A 24,509-nucleotide genomic window follows, 5' to 3' on the forward strand; every position below is an offset into this window, starting at 1 on the left:
AAATAAAACTATGATTAAATAGATTTTGTTTTTCAATTGTGAACCCATTCCAAACATATTTATAATTTTGATTTCGAACTTGCTAAAGCACGTTACAACGATTTTGATAAAATATCATTTTACTAAAAACATACGACTGTTTTTTATCGGGTATGACCGAATTATAAATACAACATAAACTGTTTAGGCCACCAATTTCGTTCGGTAATAGAAATATAAAACTACCATAAGCTCTTCTATAACCTTTCTTATATACCCGGGCGCATATTGTGATTTTAAATATGTTCTTTAAATAAAATCCACAGGTAATAAAAATATTTAAAAAAAATAAACATCGTCATATAATTTTAAAAAGTATATTACACAGCTTACAGTAACAATGTTTAGTATAAATACTATTTTCTAGATTTTCCTTTGCCTTTTCCTGCATTCCCTTTGTTTGGCTTGCTTTTACCGCCAGTTCTGTTATTTTTATTAAATTTGCCGCCAAAGACTTTCTTAGGGTTACCGCCCTGATTGTTCCTTCTTTGGTTGTTAAATTTACCATCTTTGTCGTTGAATTTTTTCCTATTATCGTCTTTACTTTTATACGAGTTTCCACCATCTTTATTCTGGAACCTTCTCTTATTCTTATTATCCTGATACTGTCCAGTTTCTTGGTTCTTTTGGTACTTCTTTTTTAACTTCTTGTCTAATCTCATCTTTTTAAAGCCTCGCGGTTCACCCTCGCTGTTATCTGACTTTCGTTTTCTTGACGGATTTTGACTGAACAGATCTGTAAAAAAAAGAATTATTAGGGATCTAATGTATTTGACAGAACTTATGGACACATTTCGGGGGCCATATATAGGCATAAAGCACTAGTTAGTTAACATATCCATCATATTGTCAACCCTTAAAGTGATCATAAATTTAGTTTATAAGAATTGTTTCATTACTTTTCTGAAGACATACAAGCAAATATGCCACCCACCCTTACAGGAAATACATTTTCTCTTAAAAGTTGGAACTGCAATAACCACCTCACACTATATTGCCAGAAAGGAGATCTGGTATATACCGTTTGCCGAAATGTACACTGGCTCACTCACTCTTCACATCGGCTTTATATTAATGCAGCAACCACCATATTTTTTTGTACTTAGTAGCTGATGAGTGGGAGGAGTGGCACTTCAGACTTGTACAAAGATTTAGTCATTTAGCGTCAAAGTTTATACTAGTTCGTTGTACCAACGACTTTGATTTTGAGAACAATAAGTCTCGTCGAGTTAACATACGTGTATACGTAAATATATAATGTTCTATTTCGCAAGTCACTTCGTAGTGTCTATATGGCATTTAATTTCAGTGTAATATTTTACCTCAAAGCGACTAAAGAGTTTCATTAAGTAACTTCAAAAGCCTGTTATATAAAATCCAAGTCGGGTACCTTGCTCTGGCTCGGCGCCGACCTCCTGCCGGTAGTAGTCGGCGTCGTCGTCCTCGTCCGGCTCGGCGCCGGCCGCCCCCCGGCTCTCCGCGGACGCCAGCTCCATTAGCCTGAATATTTGTATTCAATATGGGATGTTAAATGAATATTTCAAATTTCAAGGCATAATATGATAGGAATAAATGAAAAAATAACTATTATTGACCTGATAAATTGAATACACCTCTTTAAGTATTTTACGTATTTTTCTTAAAAAATCGTGCAATTATTTATTTGGGTAAACGTGTTTCTTCCATTGTTATACTGTTAATTTAGCTGTAGCTATTATAGTACCTTTGATTTTCTGTCATCTCTTTCTTCTTTTTAATTCCCTCTAATGCCTTTTGCTTCAAATCTTCCTTCTCTTTCTCCTTCCGTTTCACGTTCTCAGCTTGTTGAGACTTGCGCTTCTCTTTAAGTCGTCTAAAATTATAAGAGATCTATTAGTTAATGTATATTATGTAGTATACGAACACCTCCAGACCGACGCCATCAAACAGATACTCGCTATCCCCTCTCTCTCCGTAATCTTATGACAGAAAACCGAAAGACAACCGAAGATATCAAGCGCAGGAGCAACGTCCACTTACGTACTTGTTGAGTCACGAGATTCATCAGTTACCGTCTATGGTTCATACATGAACTTTCTCTTTTTCTACAAATAAGGCAAATGGGCCGCCTGATGATAAGTGGACATTAGCACCGTAAGAAAAAAATAACCATCGCCAATTCGACAACAACCTTGGGATCAAGATATTGTGCACTAAGGGACACAGGGAGGAGTTAGGAGTTAGCCATTGTAATTAAGTATACTGGCTAGCTCACACTCCATACAGGAACACTAAAATAAAACACAGTACTCGGTACCTACCCAGACTGTCAACTCCTACATCGATTGACGTGACTGTTTCTACACATATGAAGGCCTTGCATTACATAAATATAATCCCTTACCTTTTCTCTTCACGCTTCTTCTTTATTAATGCTTTTTCTTCGTCTGTTTTCTCTACGAGTTCGTGGAATAGAACTTCACCGTCCATTAGACCGTCTTCCACCTATCAATTAGAGAAATATATATGAGGACCTGTTTAACTTCTAAAATGTAATACTTTGTACTCAATTAAAACATAACAGGCGTCTTTGTATAGCGGGGACTAGCGACTCGGGGTTTAACTGTGACCGATATTTATCAGCGTGATCGCGATCGACTGGGGAGCAGGTTTCTTCTGTATATTATGAGCTGCTGGTTTGGCGCTGGGCGTACATTTCAATTTTAATACTATGGATAAAGTGAAGTCGTTTTCGTTCCGTATGGAGGGCACCCCATCTCATAACCATGCCTGTTTACTTAAGAATTTTTTGTTAGGCATATTCTTTAAGCGAGGGACCGCCTGAGCGCCTACGGAGGGGGACCTAACGCAGCACGCAGGACGCACCTTGATGAGCTGCAGCGCGATGCGCGGGCCGAGCTCCACGAGGCGCAGCGCCGAGCGCGAGCGCGCCGCCGCCCCGCGCGCGCACAGCCGCTGCGGGAGCTCCACCTGCGGCGCGGCGGCGTTATCGGTCATACATTACATGATGGTCATTTATATAATCTTGTGTTGAATCATTTGCCATATTTATTAATGTTTTTTTTAACAAACGATATGCATTTATGAATCGGAAAAAAAATAAAAATATCTGCGGATACGGCGGATAATGTGATCCGAGTCAAAAGTCAAGGAGTTATTTTTAGGACATTGACATAAAAATATTTAAATTGGTATGCAATATTTTAAAACTTAACTTTAAAGCTTACAAAAATTGAATGATATGTTATTTTTTTACATATCTCAGTAACCATAAAAATCAAACGTTTCCAAATTATTGTTTAACGACATGTAAAAAAATGAAATCTTTAATTTACTTCTACTTTCCTAAGCACGATTTTCATCTGCGTAACACTTCTTAATATAAAGTGGCTTTACGTTTAGGATTCAATTCATGAAATAATTACGTCCTCAAAAATTACATCCCTAATAACTTACCTGGTTAGTGCCGTCGTCTTCAAACTCGCTCTCCGACAGTAACGCCGCTCTATATTATAAAAAACGGGATATCATTAAAAATATGTAAATATGGAATTTAACGTTATTTTACTCCGATTTTAAAAACAAAAACAAGTATAGATAAACTGACAAATGACCATTACATAAAACATGTAATCATACTCAAATATGGCCCTTATGTTCTGCTTATATATCTTTTCATTTTATTATTTGCACAATTATTTAGATATTGGAGGGTACCTTAGAAATAAATTAAATTATTGACTGTCGTTTCATTTTATATTTGGTTATATAAATAATGTTCGTAAAAAAATAAGGTATTTAAGAATATCATAAAAGTATTCGGCAATATATAAAATCTATGACACAAATATTAGTTACATAAATTTTCCCCTATACAACAAAATATTTTTGATGATGACACTGCTACCTTTACAATAAATATTTAAAAAAACTTTAACTCAGATTATGAAAAACAACTTACTTATCGAAAAACTCCGACATGTCTTTACAGCGATTGAGGTTAGGTATCTTGCCTTGCACCATCTGCAAAAAAAGAAAAACTTGTTTCATGTGTCTTTTAAATCATTTACAATCTGAGTTTCTCGTCGATTCTTCTAGTCACATTTACTCTACATTTAACTACTTGACACACTCACCGGTAAGCAAGGAAGTTTACCAGTGAGGGTGACCAGAGAGGGTGAGCTCAAAGCTCGTCAAGGTCGTCTGGGTTATTTATGCATCTTCTCCTATTATTCTACGGTCAACTAACTATTGTTTTCCAGTATATAGTTGTATTCCAGCTGTACTTCCTTTATCAATATTTATCAAGCAATTAGTGTTTTATTTTTTTCGGAGTCAATTCTTGTTAAGTTTAACGTCGATACATTATTGCATAGTTTCGTTATTATTATTGTATAATTTTCGTTGTATTTTTATTTGTGATGGAAATACATGTCTAGCATAAACACATACCTTTTTCGTACCCTTATTAAGACCGACAGGCGTCGCTCTGATGACATAGTGCCGAAAGTCTATCAATTTTGTAGATGGATTGTAGTTCATCAGCACGCAGCGTCTAATGTTTTTAAGTTTAACCTTAAAAATGAAAATATTCATACATAATGTTATACCATCACAATCCATAGAGATTCAGCTAGTCAGCTACTGAGTTCTTTCTTCTTTTCCATAAACTAAATTTTATTTGAAGATAATAATTATTGAATGTGATTTAACTATCCAATTCAACACAAAAACTAAACCATTTTTTTTATATATTTTATATATGTATTATATATGTGTTTTTTTACTATATTTTTAATAAAGCAAATATAAAATAAGTACATAATTTAATATTTCTAATTATGATCATACAAATATTGCAGCTAAATGGAACACTTACCGTTGTAATATTTATTGTGGGAAACATGTTCTGGAACATTGTAGCCATCAATTTCATGTGCATACCTTCTCCTGAGAAACTGTTGAGTACTATTAGTGGAGCGTTTTGAAATGCGCGCGATATAACATACTGCTTCCGGAGAGCTGATATGACATCACGAGAAAGAGTATACTGGAATAAAATGTATTTTTTAAGACTGATCTCAAGTGTCAATTTAATATATACCTAGAAAGGCTTTTAATAAATTTACATTATGCATAATTTGATTATATATGATAAAATTAAGGCTGCATGGAATGTAATTAAGGCTGGTTTGTGAGTAGCTCAATATCAAGGCCTCACTAATCATAATAAGAATAATAAATTAATACATAAAAGATTTCTGTTAATAAGCCAATCAAAATAATACAAAAATTAAAATTGCAGTCATTATATGAAGCTTTGTTACATAGAAACATGGTTGCAAATTGAAAATGATTGCAAAGAGAATTTATTACAAAAAATAAACATAAAATGTTAAATGATACTATTTACCTTTATTATGAGACATTTTTTCATAGACAGTATTGAAAAGAACAAGTAACAAAAGTTAAATATTAATATTTGAACTCTCTTGAAGAACTAAGTTTTGTCCTACACATATTTTTTACTCCAGTTATGAATTAAAAAGCTCTTACATTATGTATGCGAAAAGTAAGAGTTGGTCCTCTGGGCAGCCTTGCTAATCTCATATAGGATCCCAATTCAGTCTCTGTGAACACCATCATGTGAGACACATGTAGATATCCTGATATAGATAAGAAATCTTTTATTGTGTTCTTTTTTCTTTCCTGAAAAGAGTTTTTATATTAATTTAGGATCTTTTTTCATTATTTCATTGAGCTATACCAGCATTTGCCAAAGTATGGGTACTTAATGTTTTGTTAAAAGAGAAGTGGGTGGGTCTTGCCTATCCTTGCCTTGGTTTGTATGTTTATGTATAATGAAACTATGGAAGTCCTCCTTCCCTTTAATACCTACCTATGTAAGACCAGATTTACTGATGAAAAATAAATTGGTCATATTAAAGTAATGGCAACTAAGAGTTACTAAAGTTTATGCTAAAGCTATAATGACAAAAGAATATGAAACAATTTCATACTTCTCATTCTCATAGTTATACTATAATGAGGCCAATGATCAATTTTGCTAAAAAGGTGCAAACAATACATATGTGCATAGATACTTTTAATATTATAAACCACTTCTAAGGGTTTATAATATGATAAAAAAGTATTTCATTATCCTTTACGCTAACTTATACAGTACAAACAAAATAATATTAAATGGAATTTGGAAATTAAAGTTTGAAATTCATGTTATACTAATTCATCCTGTACTGTTTTTATTCTCAGAAAGTAAATATCAGATATTGAGTATTTTCAGACACTTGGGTTGGTATTTTCATTGAAATAGTTTTTTGGTCTTAACAAGCATTAAAGTTCCACAATTTGTTTATTGTGTTAGTGCAACTTTCTTTATCTCCACATCTAAATGTGAAGATAAAGAAAGTTTGTAAATGTAATTCGTAAGTGGATAAATCGTTAAGTCAGGTTTTTATACATTTAGATTAAACTCTAAATAATCTGGTGGTTAGAATAAAGCAAGTAATATTTTTTACACAAATTAAACTTGTACATAATTTTGTTTTTGTGCCTGTCACAGGCAAAACAAAAAAGAAATTAATAAAATGTTTAATGTTTACAGGACAAACTAGACTTATATAAAATCGTGAATTATAAGAAACCTAAAAATAGCTTCGAGAAATAACGAAGACATACTTTGAGCTGTGATGCTGTAAATGGTTCCATTATCTTCCTGAAATCTTTCGTCAAATCCATAAGATCTTTCGAACATTTTCCACGATGTATAACAAATGAATGCGGCGCTTTCACTACATTCTCTGGCTCTATAGATTGTTTCGTTAGCGTATTCTTTTTAACACACTTTCCTTTACGTTTTCCCATTGTGTGCACTTATTTTTTATATCATATATTTGGTAATCACAAATACAAACCAGTATCACATTTACAGCGTGATTGACATGTTTATAAAATAATTTTGAGGTTAGAGCTTAGACAGGCGCACGCCGTGGTCCTGTCAAATCCAAATGTCAACGTCACTATTGTACTCAATACCAGGTACCAAAGAGCACTATATCATTTTTATCTACTAGCAGTGTAGAGGCAGGAGGATTGTCCTTATGTATAAATAGTACACCTTAAAGGGTATTCAATTTAAACATTGAAAGGGACGCGCTAATAGTCGATAGAGTTAAACCGAATGAGAGAAAAAAAGTAAAACATCTAATTGCCGCCATTTTCAAATCATTCTGTTATTCAAATTTAACAACGTCCAATCCATCCAATTAAGCAATGTATAAAATGTACGTTTCAGGTAGGTAATACCCTATAGCTATAGTAATTGAGTCTTTATTGAAACCTTATTTCCTCATGATATATTTTTTCTTACCTCCATAATTGGTAGTAATAGTTATTACTTGTTTCATATAGGTAGCCTATTTGATATCAAAGATTGCATACATTATGTTATATTAAGACTCACGGTATATTTTAAGAAATTATAAATAATATCTTACACAACAAATTAAAGTTAAAAGAAGTATCTGTAAAAGTATTATATCTGTAACCCAAAAAACAACGTAGTATTATAGTTTCATTATTGTATAATGACGAGTTACCAGACTGGCCTTCCACATATTCAGGGTCGAGCAACACTATAGTAGGCTAATATTGATGGATTAACATATAAAGAAAAAAATATTGTTTATTTGACGAGAATATACTTATATAGGCGTAGAAATACTTAGTAGCATATATATTTTTGTATGTACATACTATGCCAACAAAGTATGTTCGTATTCGTATATATTATGATTACAGAAAAAAGATACCGATTAGTGTATTTTACATTTTTGCATCTACTGATTAAAATCATAGATGTTTTTGTTTCAATCGGAAAATCTATTTAGTACATTATTTGGTGAGAATTTTCGTAATCGAGTAGGGAGTCAATGTAATCTATAGCTATTATAATTATTATTAACAAGTTATTGAAAAAAAAGGTTGGTTTATTTCACAGGGTTAGGAAACAAAAACACGACACAACAAATCAAAACAGCTTTATTTTCTGCTGGTTCGTTTTCGATTCCCATACTTGCACACTACATTAGTTATATGAAGTCTCATCGCTAGTTACACTATTAAGTATATTGTAACTGCTTTACAATTTTGTTCTATATCATATATAAAATGGAAATTTCACGACAAATTGTATTACTCCGAGACATAAATTGTTTATTGCTGTATACTACCATCACAGTAGATTTAATAAAATCAGCAAATAAAAAAAAATGTTTAAATTATTTACTTCGAAATATGATAAGTACAAAAGTTTTATAATTTTAGTATATAATTAGTTGTTGTAAAATATATGTATAAGCATATTTACTTTATTTTATATTAGTATCAGTTCAAAATATTAATTAATACTTAATTTTACAACATTGTATAGTTTCAGTGACGATATCAATGTACTTGGAACTTCAACTAAGTTATTATGTAAATGTGGTTATACTTTTAGACTTATCATATATCAAAGGTTTAGGACAGCTCAGTATAGTTTTACTCAGGATTTTTTATAGAATGTTATGAAACTCCATCTAACTTTACATTTCTTTTAATGAAGCCATATTATAGTGCATAGGAGTGCATTTGAATCTCAACTTATTTAAATTTTAAATTTGAATGAAGAATTTATTTGGTAACGAATAATTTTTCAAAATGTTTAAGCTAATCATTAGCTAGCTACATATGAAAATTGACGTGTCTACAAAAGGAGTGTTCCTAAAATGATATTAATTACAATTCGAAGTGTTCAGAATGAATAGACGGTGAAACATATTTAATGGAAATTGCATGAAAAAAAAATACATTAAAACTTATATTTCTGAGTGATAATATCTCTTAAGCGCCATCTCTTGGTGGGTTGAGCACTGACCAATACATCTAGACATATTGTATGTGTGCTACAAAATATACAAAGCTTTAAAAAGTTGCGAAGAAAAAAAACTAATTAAATTCAAGTAGAAGCAAAAAGAGAACATTCAACATAAAAAAATTCAGGAACCATCGACATTAAAATTTCATTTAAACGAATCACAACAACAAAGAATGTTTACATAGATTTGAGAACATCCTCGATTCTAGTATATAAAAAGCCCCTATATTACCCTATTAAATTAGCTATTATCTATAGTCAATACTAATCTATCATCAGATAAATACCGCATTTTTTTAATCCATACGATGTTTGCGTGATCCTTCATTAACCCGTCGTATCTTCTTTGACTCAGTACCCAGTGTTGCAATGTTAAAAAAAAAACATTTAAAATACAAAACAACTACGATTCGAATAAAAATAATAGCAATAGTCAATACTCAGAGGACACGACGCATTCACGACAGTCTTGTTTTTATAAATAGATAAAAGCGTGTCTTCGTGTTCTATATTTCAATAGCTGTTATTTTTAAGTTACTAGACTAATATTTTACTATGTATTTTGCGTTATATATAATCTATCTGTCATCATACTATTAATTTTAAGAAAACATTTCAAAGTTATAATTGCCAACTGTGACCAACGTTCAAAACGAAACGATTTAAAGTCCATTTATAAATTGTTTTATCACATGGCATTATACTATTAATAACAAAAGAGGTTTTGTTTTTATATTATATCCCTATTATAACATTGCCAGTCACATAAATATGACCTAAATTAAATAAGATATTGGTGACAAAGGTTGGTTCCAATGTCAATCATTTGTTATATGGAATGTATGTGACAAATAGATTATAAGGTTATGTGTATTTTAATGATAACATGACAGATATTTATATTATAATACGCCTTAATTTAAGATGCCTTATTAGGATTTAAAACGGTTGTAGTTAAGCATCAAGCTGTGACAACAATTGGTTTCGATTAAAAATTACATATTAGTTGAAAGAATTATTTTAAAAGGCACGAAAAAAAAACAAAATTTAAGCTTAAAAAAAATAATCAACATAATATACAGATCGAGAAGATCAGAACTTGAAGTGTTCTGAATGTATTAATATTCTATTAATTGAAAAACAATCCAAGTAATTCCCGCTAGGACAGTCAATTGATATATAAGATCGAACAGTGACAGTATTCCTACAATATACAGACGACGCAACACAACGTTGCAATAAATACAATTATCACGATAATCGCCCAGTAACGGAAAGACATCAGCGGCACTAAGGTGGAAATTATTGCACCTTCGAAACGATTGCACGTTTTTTACTTTCAATAATAGCACTTTTTATTTACGCTAGTAGGTATTCTGTCCTTGTCTGACCCTTTTTTACGCATCAAATTCTCACCCTCTATTATAAAGATATACCACAATGAAGCCGCTCGCTGTCTTAGCGTACCGAGACTTATGAATTAAAATTACCTGTTTCATTGAATATTACAAACTATATGAATGAAGCGTCACAAAATACTAACAAATTATAAAAAAAAAAAAAAAACTAACGTCCGTATATCATCGTGGGACATCAAATACAAACGAATGTTAGTAGCGAGTTGTAGCTCCCTCCTAAATAAATTTTCACTATTTAAAACCAGCTGAGACCCGGATTAACTTGTTAAATTCAGAACAAATTATGGATAAACTGTTAACAAAATATTTTCGTATGCAAAAATCAGTAAATATCGCCCGGCTGTGTGGGCGGACTAGTTCAAAATGATGAACTAAGAAATCGATTCGATACTCGGTTGGTATTCGTATCTATTGTTTGAGTATTCGCCGAGTCGCTTAGTGCTGATCCATCTGAAAAGTAATTTACACCGAAATTATTTGAATCTATTATTTATTGTATTGAATTAATGACAAACAAAGTTTAAATATAAGCTAGTGATGCAGATTATAATTTATAATATTATTATTGCAGTAGCTACATATATGAGTTGTTTATAAATGAAAGTAGAAAAAAAACAACAACATTAAAAAACATGTTATTGTTTAATCAAGTTTCTAAATCGAAAAATTTCCTTTATTTCTAAATCCAGGAAAAGAAATAAATTTACTAATTAATATTAATAATTAGTGTTTCATTGTTCATCATTGTTGGGTCAAAATTTCCATATTATTTAGTATGACATATTGTAGTAGTATCTACTTCTTGGTTGCACTTGGTGGGTACCACCCACTCATAACTTATTCTACCATTATTGATGATGTAAGGAATGGTTCATATTTATTAGTGTCAGGGTCAATGGGCAGTGAGGACCACTATCAGGTGACCCATTTGCACATCTGTTTATCGAAAATAAATGCTTCTGTCACCAATACTATCAGTTCTTGACAATTTTTTGTAATTGGTATTGTAAAACTGATTATAAATTAAATTGCAGAATTGACCCCCTTATCAAAATGTAATGTTTTCTACAATACTTAATTTTACTTTCTTAGCTACAAAAAATACATCACCAAGTCTTTAACTTGTGACATAATAAAAATGTTACAGTACCTGTTCCTGTCCATTAGTCTCCTGAGATTTCATCACGTCAGGTAGATCAGGTGGTGTAGAGTACTGTGTCAGTTCCAAAGTCTCAAATTCACCATTTTCTTTTCTGAAATTAAAAAAAAAAATGATTTCATTTATTATAATTAATATTTACCTGATCTGTGAACTATCAAGGAATGTACAGATAAAAAAATAGTTACGAATTATTAACCCTCTCCTTTTCGTAGTCAGTCAATAACTATTATATTCAAGTGAATCCGATTAATAATAATAATTTCCAATAATTTATACTACTACTATGTACTACATAATTAATTGATTAGAAAAGATTAACCATGAATATCAGAGAAAATAAATAATTCATCTTCGATTGGCTGGAAAAAACTATAGCTATAAGTATTCCTATAGCTATGGTTTTTTTTGGAAAATGTTAATGATATTTAATACCTTAAGCATTAGCTTACTAATATAGGGCCGAGATGGCCAAGTGATTAGAACACGTGCATTTTAACCGATAATTTCTGGTTCAAACCCAGGCAAGCACCACTGAATTTTCATGTGCTTAATTTGTGTTTATAATTCATACCATACTCGGCGGTGATGGAAAACATCGTGAGGAAACCTGCATGTGCCATTTGAAAATCTGTCACAACCATATCCACCATTCCACATTAAAGCTATGTGATGGACAAAACTAAACTTCATCTTAGATTAGAATTCTTACTGAGTTTTGGTTGCCGCCAAAGTTAGGCTATATCATAATGCACGGTTTTAAAGACCACATATTTAATTTTCTTTCTGTTGAGACCTATATAGTTAATTGACAAGTACTGGCAGAAAAGTTTTTGTCGTTTTATATAAATATCATACTTGAGGTGATTAAAATATAGTATAGAATTGTATTATAGAAATCATTAGCTCGCGGCCCTTGGACTAAGGCTTCGCGACTCTGACTCTGACCCACGAGTTGAAAATCATTACACAAGACCAAACAGCCAGTTAACCAATAAATGCTATATTGCTATATATACGCCTAGCAAGATGATGTATATTCATGAAATATTTATAAAATCATTAATCAACACTAAAAACATACTTAAAATGAATTGAAAAACATAACAAGTGAGTTAATTTGGTTGAATCACATTGTTTTCTTTATGATAAGTGTAAATAAATAAAAAATTGCATTTCCATACCAATGTCTAAGGCATCACTTCTTGAATTGTGTTAAATATAATTTACTAAGATTCATAATAACTAGCAACAGATATTTGTTACTAGATTATTTTTCATAATTCTAATAACATTTTTATTTATCTTTACAGAAAAACTAAATATTTTTACACTGATTTTATCATTAACTGATAAGAGTATATTGCTCTCATTCATTAGTAATAATTTTATATATCAATAATTTCAATTTTAATACTTACTTATGCATTGATTATTTTATCTTATCTTTGAAAATATCAACTCTGTACTTAGAACCGGAATTCAATTATTTATTTTAAATAACGTTGCTATGTGCAAGACAGAATTATATACACTTTTAATTGAACCCAGAATACATTAGGTTGATCTTTTTTGATAAAACAAATTAAATATGCCCATAATAGTATCAAGTGTTCAACACTTTCTTCATATATTTCTTTTATGACCTCTTTCATTTGGGTGTTTTAGTTTAATCATATTTTTCTTTGAATTTTGTATTTATACAGCTTATGTTGAAAAACATTAATGATTTTCAAAGCTTCAATTCTTTAGGCATAAGTGTATTTTGTCAATATCAATATTTAAATAAGATACTGTAGAGTTGACTCACTATCACTACAGCAGCAAATAAAATGTGATTTGTAAATAATGTTTTAAGTTATACCGTAAAGCCAATCCAATCGGAGCAGGGCATTGAGCCTTAGCTGTGGCCGAAGTTAGTCCATACTCTGCGAGGGTCTTTTCATCTTCCATTAGCTGACTGTCCTTGTTGAATAGCATCTGACTTGGGGGTGGTACTTTCAGGATACCTGAACACATAATAATTATACACATTATAAATCAATTTAATATTATAACAATAGATTTTATATGTTAATAAAATTATCTTTTAACATTGTTTTGGTCTATGTAGTATGGTATCAGTAAAACTAACAGATGGTAGGTCATTGTGAGAAACTGTCTATGTAGGTGTCATCTTCGCATTAGTTGTTCTACCATAAAATGTTAATACTTTGTATTGCTGTATTATGTTTTAAATGGTGAGTGAGACTGTAAAGTAAAATAGTCCAAAACACCATATATTAGAGGTCTGTTTTTTTTACTTTGTACTATGGCAAAGTCTTCAACCTTTCAGTCAGTCAAAAATATATCACAGTAAGCAAAATATTATATTATTCTAAAGTTTTGACACACAAAAATTGATGTAAGTGATGAAGTAATTTTAAAATTACATTATAATTAGTGCAAACACTAAAACAATTTATTAAAAAGATCCTAAACAAGCAAAATCTGTGTGCTGTATTTTGTTTAGGGTCATTTTCACAAGCATTGAACTAAAGAAAAAAATTACAACACTGTCGTTACATTTGAGTGTAACACAACACACGCCATATAAAAGTGTCCATACATATATTTTATATTGTTATTGTGATATTGATAATGCATTGTACTTATTATAAGGCCATTTTAATCAAAAGACAATGTAATTGGTTCATATTACGAAAATTCATATTTTAATTAACTTATAATTTGTGATACTATACACTATACTCTGTACACCAGTTGATTACAAATACATAATAAAAAAAAATGAGAACATTAAAATGTTGAAATACCAAAGCTATAATTATAGGTATTATCAATTTTATCATATATACTATTGCTTAAAGAGAGGTTACTAATTATATTTAAATAGAATTAGTTTTATCAAAACAAACAAATTAATTAACAATAACCATATTGGACTATCATTCTTACTTTAAAAATATTTACTGATACTCAGTTACATATGGTATAATTAAAGTCATTAATGGAAATTGACCTTATTTCAAGCAATTATCTCAAGCAATAAAAAAAAATACAAGAAAATTGTTTTATTATAAATTTTATGTATTGTAAGGTTTTTTTCTGCTTGGATTAGATTAGGTATAAGAAGTTTATAGGTATTATCAAACTCGAAATATTCAAATATAAACACGACAAAAATGTTAATTGTATATTTGGTTATTGACCTCCGAAAATGCACTTAAAAAACTTTAGTTTTCGAAATTTAAAAAAGGTAAATTTGTAGCTAAAAAATTTAAACAACAATGTTTTTTTTTCCAGTCAGGATTTGAAAAACACTGTTATATGTGCACTGATCCGTCAGACATTGTCCCGCGACTATTAATAGACTTTCTGAATATAATGAAAATCACACTCACCTTCTATCATTTTCTTCAATTCTAAAACAGTCGTAGTATCCTTCGCATCTGTGAAGATGGTCAATTTTTTTCGCCTAATCATTAAAAAGACATCCTAAAAACAAATTTTATTTGAGGTTACACATTATAACGCTTACGAATATATACAAAATTGAATGCATAATAAAACTTTTAACATATATTTAACTTATATTAACTTCTTACCATAATGATAAAATTATTAAAAACTATAAACTATTTATTTTATTTATATAAAACGCTTCAAGGCGTACGAAGCGCAATTAAATATTGAATTGACAACTATGAAACTACACAGACTACAAAAATAGATTTTTTTTAACGATGATGACTAATCGTAATAGCATGAAATCGTAAATGTCTCAAAACGTTGATGATAAGATTTAAGTAAACAACTTCTAATAATACAGTAAATATATCTTTAAAGTTCAATGTTTAAAAAATAACAGCTGCGTTTTCAATAGTAATAAATAAAGTAGAAATTAAAAATAAATGTAATATTGAATGCGTCTGAAACAAAGATGGAAGCTAGAGTGCTTAGAATTGAACGCATTTATTGTCAAATGTCAGTCGGCGTCGTAGGTGCGTTCAAATACATACCACCAATATTTTCTGTTCAGAATTCAGATATCGAAAATAAAAAATCCTATAATTTCTAATGTAATTTTTTTCTAAGATATCAACTTTTTAGATATTGTTCAATTGTAAGTTTTTTTTTAATGCATATAATTGGAGTATGTACATATTTCTCTGTCATAATAATAAAATAACATAACTCCTTAAATATTTAAAGTTTCGAACTGAATCGTATTTTGCTTAAAACATTTGATAACTAAATTATGATTTAAAACCAAAATGGTTTATAAAATATTTCTATTGATAAAACCTAATTTTTTGAACTGTAAGTAATGTGAAAAATACAACATTAAAAAGACCTCGCTAACCTATTAATAAGTATTTTCACAATGAATTCTCAAGTCTGTGTTAATTGTTTTAATAAAAAGGCTGTTAATCAGACGGACAATCGGCTAGTAACTGAAAGTTGTGGTCATATTAAGTGTATGGACTGTTTACTTCATGAAAAATCGGGTTGTCTTGCTTGTTTGAGAAATGAGAGTGAAGAAACAAAAACTGTAGTATTGGAGAATGAAAATAAAGATGCTGAACTGGGTACGACTTATGAAGTTCCCATAGAAACTGAAATAATTCATAAAGAAGACCAGATTGATTTAGAAAATTTAAGTATGAAAAAGTTGGAATATGCACACATCAAAATAGAGATGGGTAAGTATATCATATAGTGTATACAGAATCCGATAATCTACTAAATAGCTGTAATCGAATATCATCATTATGAATAACATTATATTGTGGTAGAAAAATATATTTTAAGAAAAGGGAAAAAGTGCTTGACGAGTTACTTAATATGGTACTGAATATATTTTTCAATACTATAACATATCTTTTAAACTTTCAAAAGTCTCGATTAAAACGAAAATCATTAATTTAAGTAAACTTGTATTAGTACTTTATTTATACATGTAAGATTCATGGTAGCTACTGTATTAAATTTTCCTCTTCCACAAATAAATTAGATTTTTTTTGTATATTTTGTAAATTATTTATCAATCATTCTATAATAAAGAATAATTTAATGCTTTTTATTGTTAAAGATGGGGGTAAAAGGTGCTACACATGTACAATTTGTAAAAAAAAGTTCTACTCTCGAAGTCAAGTTTGCTATCACGCCTTTTGTAATGGACAGAAGAAGCCTCACCACTGTCAGCAGTGTAAACAGGTAATAAAAAACGATACAAGGGACAAGGTAACAAGTACAAGAAAAAATATTTATATTTAATAATTTAATAATATTAAAAAGCTGAATTGGAGCATTTTGTTCGTATACTTACATATTTACTGAATTAAAGAAAGTATAAATATAAGTAACCAAATTATTGTTAAAGGTTAAACTATATAACATGCTACTATAACCCCGCTGCGGCAGAGTATTAATTTTCAACAAATGTAAAACTGCAGAGCTTTAGTTATATTACAACAATCATAATCATAGTTGCAGAACAAGCAAATGGTGTCTATTTGATATTACATATATCATTCTTATCCTATTACTTCTAAATTATCTGCTATAAGAACCAATGGAATTTGATGTACCTGTGATTTTTAAATATTAAAAGATTTCATAGTTAGTTATACAAGTGTTATCTTTATCACAAATTTTAGGAAGAAATAAAAAATCATTATAAAGGACATTATTCTGGTCCATTTGGACTATACAGTTGGTTTCATAATAGAAAATATTTAAAGTACTAACATAATAAGGTAAAATTTTTTTTAGTTGGCACTTTCAACCTTCAAATCTATTCTGATAGGAAGAAGGAATTGGATTTGGATGCTTCATTGCACAGATGATTTTTATCATAAAAAATGGCTTAGAACAGAATTGGAAATCATCATCTTCAAAAAAAAAAAGATTTAGAATTTCTGAGAAAAAGCGACACTAAAATTAACTGAAGTTGTATTTCTTCATAATATTTTGCACTCGTCTCCACGTCACTTATGTGTCAACCTTATCAATGTGACTATCTACGTAACTGGAACTGACTAATAGCAGTAAATAATGTATGAATTTCAGAGTTTTGCATCACTTTCCCACTACAAGTACCACATGCGTGTCCACAACCAGGAGCGCTCTTACACGTGCGAGGTTTGCGGAGCCGCATTCTATCAGATGTCCAAGCTCAAGAGACATAGACTTAAACACACCAGTAAGTGACATTATTATTGTTACTAGTTCTTACTTCTCACTTTGTAGAATTAAAGTAAAAAAGAAGATTATGACAGATATGCGCTCCTATTAAATTTCATATTTCGGGATAAGCATTTATTATATTACCTGAACTTAACATTTATAAGTTTATTAATTGAGTTCGTTAATTTCGTTTTACTTTATCGAGTATTAAGTACATACCTTTAAATTTCACCATTCAGCAGCACCATCTAAATTTAATATATTTTCAAGTATAATTTTTAGTTTTTAAACACATAGACACTTTCAAACTCTACATAGACTTACACTAGTATGTTGCATTTTATATTTTTTCAGAAGAAAAGAACTATCCGTGCAATGAATGCAGTAAAGCGTTCAACAATCACTCGTCGCTCCGCAAGCACATGTTGACGCACACGCAGGAGCGGCCCTACGTCTGCGCCACGTGCGGCCGGCGCTTCCGAGACGGCTCCAACTATAAGAAACACGTCGATAAGCACAGTGAGTGTACTCAGTAAATATTTATTGATATGGTAATAAATATGATATATTCCATTAACTTTTAAATATTTTTTTCTAGGTAAATTTTGAAATCGCACATTACTATAAAGAACAACACATTTAATAATGCGAGATCGTTTGCAGAGAAACGATGCACCACGTGCGGCGAGGAGCTGCGCGAGGATGCGGGGGAGCACCGCTGCCGCGCGGGGGGCGCCGGCCTGCGCGCGCACGCCTGTCCGCGCTGCCGGAAAGCCTTCCACTCGCGCAAGGACATGCGCAGGCACGCCGCCATACACTCCGGTGAGTCCGCCCGACGTCGAAATCTTTAATGTATGAGTGTAGCAGTTATACAGTCCTGAAAAGAAGAAGGGACGAAACTCGATCGAAGAACATTATAAGTACATACATAATTGTTTTTTAGGACTTTCTTGTAAAATGAAAAAGGTTCATATGTTTTATTTGAATAAGTAACAACATATTAGATTATCTTAACTAACAAGTTCGAATGTTGCTTAGAACGGAAATTAGAGCAATATTATTTTCAATTTAAAATTATTACGATTTTTGAACATTTTCTGGAATTTAAATAGAATTTGATTTTTTGTCAAGAAAATTAGTATTAATTTTTTCATATTCATAATCATGAATTATTAGTTTAATATGAAAATACGTTTTATCAGATTCAAAGCCATTCAGATGTAAAGCTTGCCCAGAAGAACGGCGCTTCAGACGAAAAGACAACCTGGAGCGACACATCCGCAACGCGCACCCCGACTGCGCGCCGTCCGCCGCGGCCGAGTGCGACCTGGGCGCGCTGCAGAGCGTCGCCCGCCACGCGCTCGCCGCCGACGACGCCGACCCGCCCGCCGCCCGCCTCGCCCTCGCGTCGCCCGACCACTGCTACGACCGGACGGAGAAGATCAGGCTCGAAATCCTCAATCCCCTGCCGCCGCTCCCGCAGGAGGTCATTCGCCAGCACATAGACGTGGCCGTCGCGCCGGACGCGAAGGTGATGAATAATTCCGAGAGTGTGGTCGACAAGAAGTCCATCATCGAAGCGAATAATGCGCGCGAGAGCGTCATCGTGGAGAAGCGGAACACGGATGGTGATAAGAAAGTCGAAAAGATGAGTCCGGAGAACGAGTATGTACACAAGATCCGTAAGGCAATAATTCCTCTACCTCCGATAGACCAAGAGAAGTTCCGCAGCGTTCAAAGAGGATTGATACCGCCCAGCGTGACGACTGCCCCGTCTATAAAAAATATGGAAATTTATAAGAAGATTTTGTATGAGAAAATAGAGAAGGATACGACTGAGGTTATACAGAACCCAAAAATGCATTGGAGGAGGAAGATGGAGCAGGATATTAATTAGTATGTTTGACCTGCATTTATTCATTACAATATATCTAGGGCATATACAGATATGAACTATTTTATTATATATTATTTGATATGCAGAATAGCCATGACAACACCATAGTTGTTTAGTATTGAAAAATACATACGTACATAGTTATCATGGAATAAAAAATTCTAACATTTAGGACACAAAAATTAATCAACTCTCCACATGCTATCACAAAAACATACAAAAGCAGACATAGACTAAAATGTTTCAATGCAACTTAAGAATTTACTCAAACAATAAAACCAAATATAAACTAAATAATGGTTGGAACATCTGAATCTTATTCGAATGTGCTTTGAACCAAGCAAGTACTATTTAATTTTCATATGAATAATCGGTGAAGGAAAACTCTTAGGCAAATCTACATATGGTGCAGTAATTTCTAAAAAAAATAATCTTAAAGGGTCTTAGCCCAACAGTGGGACATGTACAGACTGTTAATATACGCAGAATTGTGCAGGTTGCTCTTAGATAACCTTGGGAAGGTTATCTCCCTCAAACCCGTTGTTCTTGTTTCTCTTATTGTGTATCTAGTCCATTTCATCATATACTGCTTTTGTGTCGTATCGATAATAATAATGTTTAATTACAGATATGAAATGTAAAGGCTGACACTGGATAGCGAAGCGATCCGGACTGGTATTGTTTTGTAATCTTAAAACTTAGAAACATAAAATTTATAAATATTTTTATCAAAGTTATACTGGAAAATGAAGCATTCATTTTCTTTGTCGTTTGTCGTAGAAAAGATAAGTTATAAACAGGGATAAGATATAAACATGTAATTCATTATATATTATAATAATAGCAATCTTTAAAATGTTTGAAATAACATCGAAAATACAATCATAGAAATTTTAGATACTTATGAAACATTAAGAAGTTTGATAGATTTATTGGTCGCTAGAAGCGGATGGTGTTATAAACGACCAATGAGCGTTCGGCATTTAGTTACTTTGTTCAACGTTTCAGTAACTGGATGTAAATTTTAAAGGTTGGCTCATTTGAGTGACTTAATTAAGAGCGACTTACACGATAGCAGCTCAGCGAAGAATGCGTATAGAGCTTTACGTCGAGTTCGTATAGTCTATTCGGAACCCGATCCCAATGTCTTGGAATTGTGAAATAAGTATTAATTATTATATTATTTTATCAATCCGGTACCACTCCATACCTAACACTTCTAATTCAAGAAGTAAAAGATAACTAATCTTACATTTGCATATTCGTTTTGCTAATAGCTCTGTTATATTATACACTACAAACAGTTTTTGTTTAGTATTTATTTGTAATTCGACAAAATTCCTCATAACTACTTATATCTCCTTTATTTTAACTGCCAAAGTTTTCTTGAAATTTTGGCAACAACTGCGCCGACAATCGATGCCTTTTCTTCAAGAATGCATAATGACCATAGATTATACAAGATCGATTTAATGTCAAAGTTGTTATTTTTTCTTTACTTGTCGAGTTTATTGGGCAACGTATGTGATATGTGAGCATGCAAATTCTTGTGTTGTTACGAAACATCGAATAATAAGCAATATTCACGAAAATGCCTCTGGATATGATGTGTAGAATGTATTTATAGGTACTGCTGACGTGTTGATTTTGTGAAATATAAATAATTTATCCAATTCCTAAGTGCATGCTCAGTGTTTAAAACACTAAAGCTACTATCGAATACTAAAACGAGTTTGTCGTGCTAATGAAATTGCTAATGTCCGGCCTGTGAGAGAGTGCATCGCTGACACTATGGATCGAACTCAGATTTAACTTTGAAATGGCGAAGAATTTACGATAATAATATGTAATAATAATATATATATAATGTTGAGCTTAATGTAGTGTGTCACTCATGATCGACTGACAGTCATCGGGAACGCATTCTTTCATCGGTCGGTTCTTTAATGAGAAAGAGATAGCTATATTTCCAATATGATAAATTAGGGATTGTATACAGCAAAGTTGGCATCAATATGTATTTTATACAATATAAAACGACTGCAATGCTTCTTCTATGTGTATGTAGTAGAGTAAATTACCCGTAGTATCTTTTTAAGGTATCGAGATAGGGATTAACACACACTTAAAACAAGAATTAATAAGTCCTTTACATAATGTATTGTTTCTGTTGGTGGCTGTGCAGGCGCTCCTTAGTGGCTATATTCCATTCATAATTAAATCTACAGCTAAACATTGACACATTTATTATTGTGATCCAGTTTGAAGGTTCAGTTAGTCAGTGTAATGACAGGTTGTGCTTGTAGCTCACTCATCCTAGAGAAGATCTGTCTTGGCATATATTATTACCATAAAATATGATTGATGGCATATTGACAATGTTTGAAGTGGTTTTCTTGGCATCGTCAATGTCTATGGGAATTTGCCTTAAAAAACGGTATTAAAATAATTGAAATAGAGTTTTCATAGTGACTTGATCATAAGAATGTCCATTGATCACGTCGCTATAGTCTCCGCTTGACTCAATTTTATAGGTGTGTTCTATTCCCTTGATAAAAATATCGAATTTCTACAAATAACAATATTATCCTAAAGAAATGTTTGCTTTTTTGGAAATATATAAAATATTTTTACATGACGTGTTAGATAAGTAAGCGTATCCTTTTTGCTGTTACAAACAAGGAATGGATAATGAATGTTGTGAGTGATAATATTAAGATATATTCAATTTTGGTCATAATTATCTTATTCTTGTTTAAAATTGTTAAAAAATATCTAAGGGAGATTGCGATACGTGCCTCTAAGTCATTGAATTGAAGCTAGATTATGGTATAAAAAGTTTTGATACTTGATTAAGTCAGTAAGTTTACTTAGTTATTAAGTGCGTCAAAGACGCTCACACTAGTGATAATGTAAAAATATTCCTTTACTATCATTTGAGTGATATTTAGAAACGTTTTTAAATGTTTTTTTTTCATCCGGCTCGAAGGACCGAAATTAAATTGATCTCAAAAGAAAACTATATCAATGAAATTATAAGAAATCAATTGAAATACACAACTTTAATAATGTTTTTAAATACCTTGGATATTATGTATTTACTGTGAGTTTAAATTGGCTATTATTTCAGAGGTATAATGTTGTTACAATATTGAACGTTTTGTTTCCATTATAATTATTATTCTAAAATGTTTATAAATAGATACGAAATTCTGGATAAATCTTTAGTTGAAAATTTTAAAATATATTGGGCTTAATATTGTGACTTCAAAATATCTCTGATGTTGAAAAACTTTACCAATACGATGTTACCATAGTGTATTAGTAATTTTTATATATTGGCAATGATTTTAAGACTGCAATTGAAATAATATTGTATTATTAAATAATGTGATTTTTTGATAAAATGGGCTTTGGTCTGCCAAAAAATTGTGATAAATTTTAAAATGAGTTATCTTACAAACAAACATGCAGCTATAGCACATTGCATGTTATTTTTTCGCTTGAAGTTTAATCATGATTAAAAATAGTTGTTGATTATGATTGTGATAACATATTTAACGAGTAATGTTAATGGCAGTCATACACGTCTAGATATTGTGTGTCTAATTAGTTGTGCATCTATCATTTAAATAAGCAATAAGTTGTATCTTAACGTGTCATTACTAAGTTCCCTCTTTCAGAGTTTATCATAAAAACATCCCAATATTATTTTTATTTTAAAATATATGTTTGGCACATATATCAGTTTTAAGTAGGTAGGCAGTATAAAGTGAGAGAGGTTTACTTAGCGTTGTTATTCTTGACACTGTGACTTATTAGCTTCACTTTTCATTTTTACGCCTTTTCGACCTTTGGTGTTCTGATTGTCCGTTTTTTAAGGGATCTGTAATGTGCAATAGCTCCTAGTGCATATCGTCGACTGATCTCGATCTCTACTATACAATGATCTCAAACAATAGTTTTTATATAAGACCTACTTACTAAGCGATGATCATATACGGAAGTGTTATTCTATTTTTACATCACACAAGTTTTCTTAATAATATGTATTTGACATTGCATTTACAATCAGTTAAAAGATAAAACTAATTATAAACTAACCAGTGACTTTTATTTTGTTATTATTGTTTTTGTGTAGTATTCAATTTATACAGAAAATATTTGTAAAGAAACTGTACGCAAGAATTTTATACAAATAAATAATTTTTGAGAAAATTAATAAGTTTATTTTTAAGATTAAGTATTAGAAATATCAATAATAACGAGGAATGACGTCATAGTATCATTATTCTGACCTTATTCCATTTAGATAGATCGCTGCAGTAATTTATACTGCAAGAAAACAGTTGTGACAAATTTTCTAGTCTACCTAATTCCTTATTCTTGATTGGAAATGGTTTTTTGTTGGATTCGTTCATAGGTGGCCGCCACCAGACAGTTTGAGTGCCGGTTAAATAGTTTGGCTGTATGCTAGCCGGACCACACGGCACCTGTGATGTCAATATCTTGTAATAATTTAAGAGGTATAACCAATCGTCATAGTGAACGTAACAATTGGGCGTTCGCCAGTTTTTCTAGTCACTCCATACGATGTGCACAGGGACGAATTTTGGTTATAGATTTACTATTTCACTTATTAATTTAACGAAGTTATAATTTACTGAAGTTTTTTTACAGGAAACATTTTCTGTAAAGGGCATGACGGATTGCATTTCTTTTAAAAGCTTGAAATTATATTTATAACTAGATGTGCCCGCGATTTCGTCCGCGTTTGAATTTAACAATAAAGTTTTTGTTGTAGCCTAAGTTACTCAAAATGGGTCCAGCCGTTCCAGAGATTAGCCGGAACCAATAGACAGACCG

General features: G+C 31.4%; 3 protein-coding genes across 3 annotated transcripts; 1 reads left to right on the top strand and 2 right to left on the bottom strand.

The window, feature by feature from the left end:
- Window positions 1–325: 325 nt before the first annotated feature.
- LOC113402467 (protein Peter pan) lies at window positions 326–7,062 on the bottom strand. The gene is made up of 11 exons (XM_026642733.2): window positions 6,739–7,062; window positions 5,596–5,748; window positions 4,919–5,089; window positions 4,492–4,614; window positions 4,001–4,062; window positions 3,496–3,544; window positions 2,905–3,009; window positions 2,423–2,523; window positions 1,763–1,891; window positions 1,430–1,539; window positions 326–775 (listed from the first exon to the last, which is right to left on the bottom strand). The coding sequence occupies exons 1-11, from the start codon at window positions 6,922–6,924 to the stop codon at window positions 396–398; spliced, it is 1,569 nt and encodes a 522-aa protein (XP_026498518.2). The 5' UTR covers window positions 6,925–7,062; the 3' UTR covers window positions 326–395.
- Window positions 7,063–8,084: 1,022 nt separating this feature from the next.
- On the bottom strand, window positions 8,085–15,309 carry LOC113402468 (elongin-B). The gene is made up of 5 exons (XM_026642734.2): window positions 15,163–15,309; window positions 14,959–15,052; window positions 13,419–13,563; window positions 11,546–11,648; window positions 8,085–10,845 (listed from the first exon to the last, which is right to left on the bottom strand). The coding sequence occupies exons 1-5, from the start codon at window positions 15,163–15,165 to the stop codon at window positions 10,831–10,833; spliced, it is 360 nt and encodes a 119-aa protein (XP_026498519.1). The 5' UTR covers window positions 15,166–15,309; the 3' UTR covers window positions 8,085–10,830.
- Window positions 15,310–15,673: 364 nt separating this feature from the next.
- Window positions 15,674–21,317, top strand: LOC113402466 (zinc finger protein 675-like). The gene is made up of 7 exons (XM_026642732.2): window positions 15,674–16,260; window positions 16,650–16,774; window positions 17,630–17,762; window positions 18,101–18,265; window positions 18,410–18,568; window positions 18,949–19,642; window positions 20,272–21,317. Coding segments are annotated over exons 1-7 (1,596 nt in total). The 5' UTR covers window positions 15,674–15,941; the 3' UTR covers window positions 20,273–21,317.
- Window positions 21,318–24,509: the final 3,192 nt, after the last annotated feature.

This window comes from Vanessa tameamea, chromosome 12 (genome assembly GCF_037043105.1).
Source record: "Vanessa tameamea isolate UH-Manoa-2023 chromosome 12, ilVanTame1 primary haplotype, whole genome shotgun sequence".
NCBI classification, from domain to species: domain Eukaryota; kingdom Metazoa; phylum Arthropoda; class Insecta; order Lepidoptera; family Nymphalidae; genus Vanessa; species Vanessa tameamea.

Bases quoted from the DNA above. Each gene is read 5' to 3' on its own strand.
- LOC113402468 (XM_026642734.2), bottom strand. The intron at 13,564-14,958 runs GTGAGTGTGATT...TTATGTGTTCAG, and splicing joins ATTGAAGAAAATGATAGAAG to GTATCCTGAAAGTACCACCC. The intron at 11,649-13,418 runs GTATAACTTAAA...TTTTAATTTCAG, and splicing joins CCGATTGGATTGGCTTTACG to AAAAGAAAATGGTGAATTTG.
- LOC113402466 (XM_026642732.2), top strand. From the start codon at position 15,942: ATGAATTCTCAAGTCTGTGTTAATTGTTTTAATAAAAAGGCTGTTAAT. The intron at 16,261-16,649 runs GTAAGTATATCA...TTATTGTTAAAG, and splicing joins ACACATCAAAATAGAGATGG to ATGGGGGTAAAAGGTGCTAC. The intron at 16,775-17,629 runs GTAATAAAAAAC...TATGAATTTCAG, and splicing joins ACTGTCAGCAGTGTAAACAG to AGTTTTGCATCACTTTCCCA.
- LOC113402467 (XM_026642733.2), bottom strand. From the start codon at position 6,924: ATGGGAAAACGTAAAGGAAAGTGTGTTAAAAAGAATACGCTAACGAAA. The intron at 4,615-4,918 runs GTAAGTGTTCCA...TTCATTTTTAAG, and splicing joins CCACAATAAATATTACAACG to GTTAAACTTAAAAACATTAG. The intron at 1,892-2,422 runs GTAAGGGATTAT...TTATAATTTTAG, and splicing joins AAGAAGCGTGAAGAGAAAAG to ACGACTTAAAGAGAAGCGCA.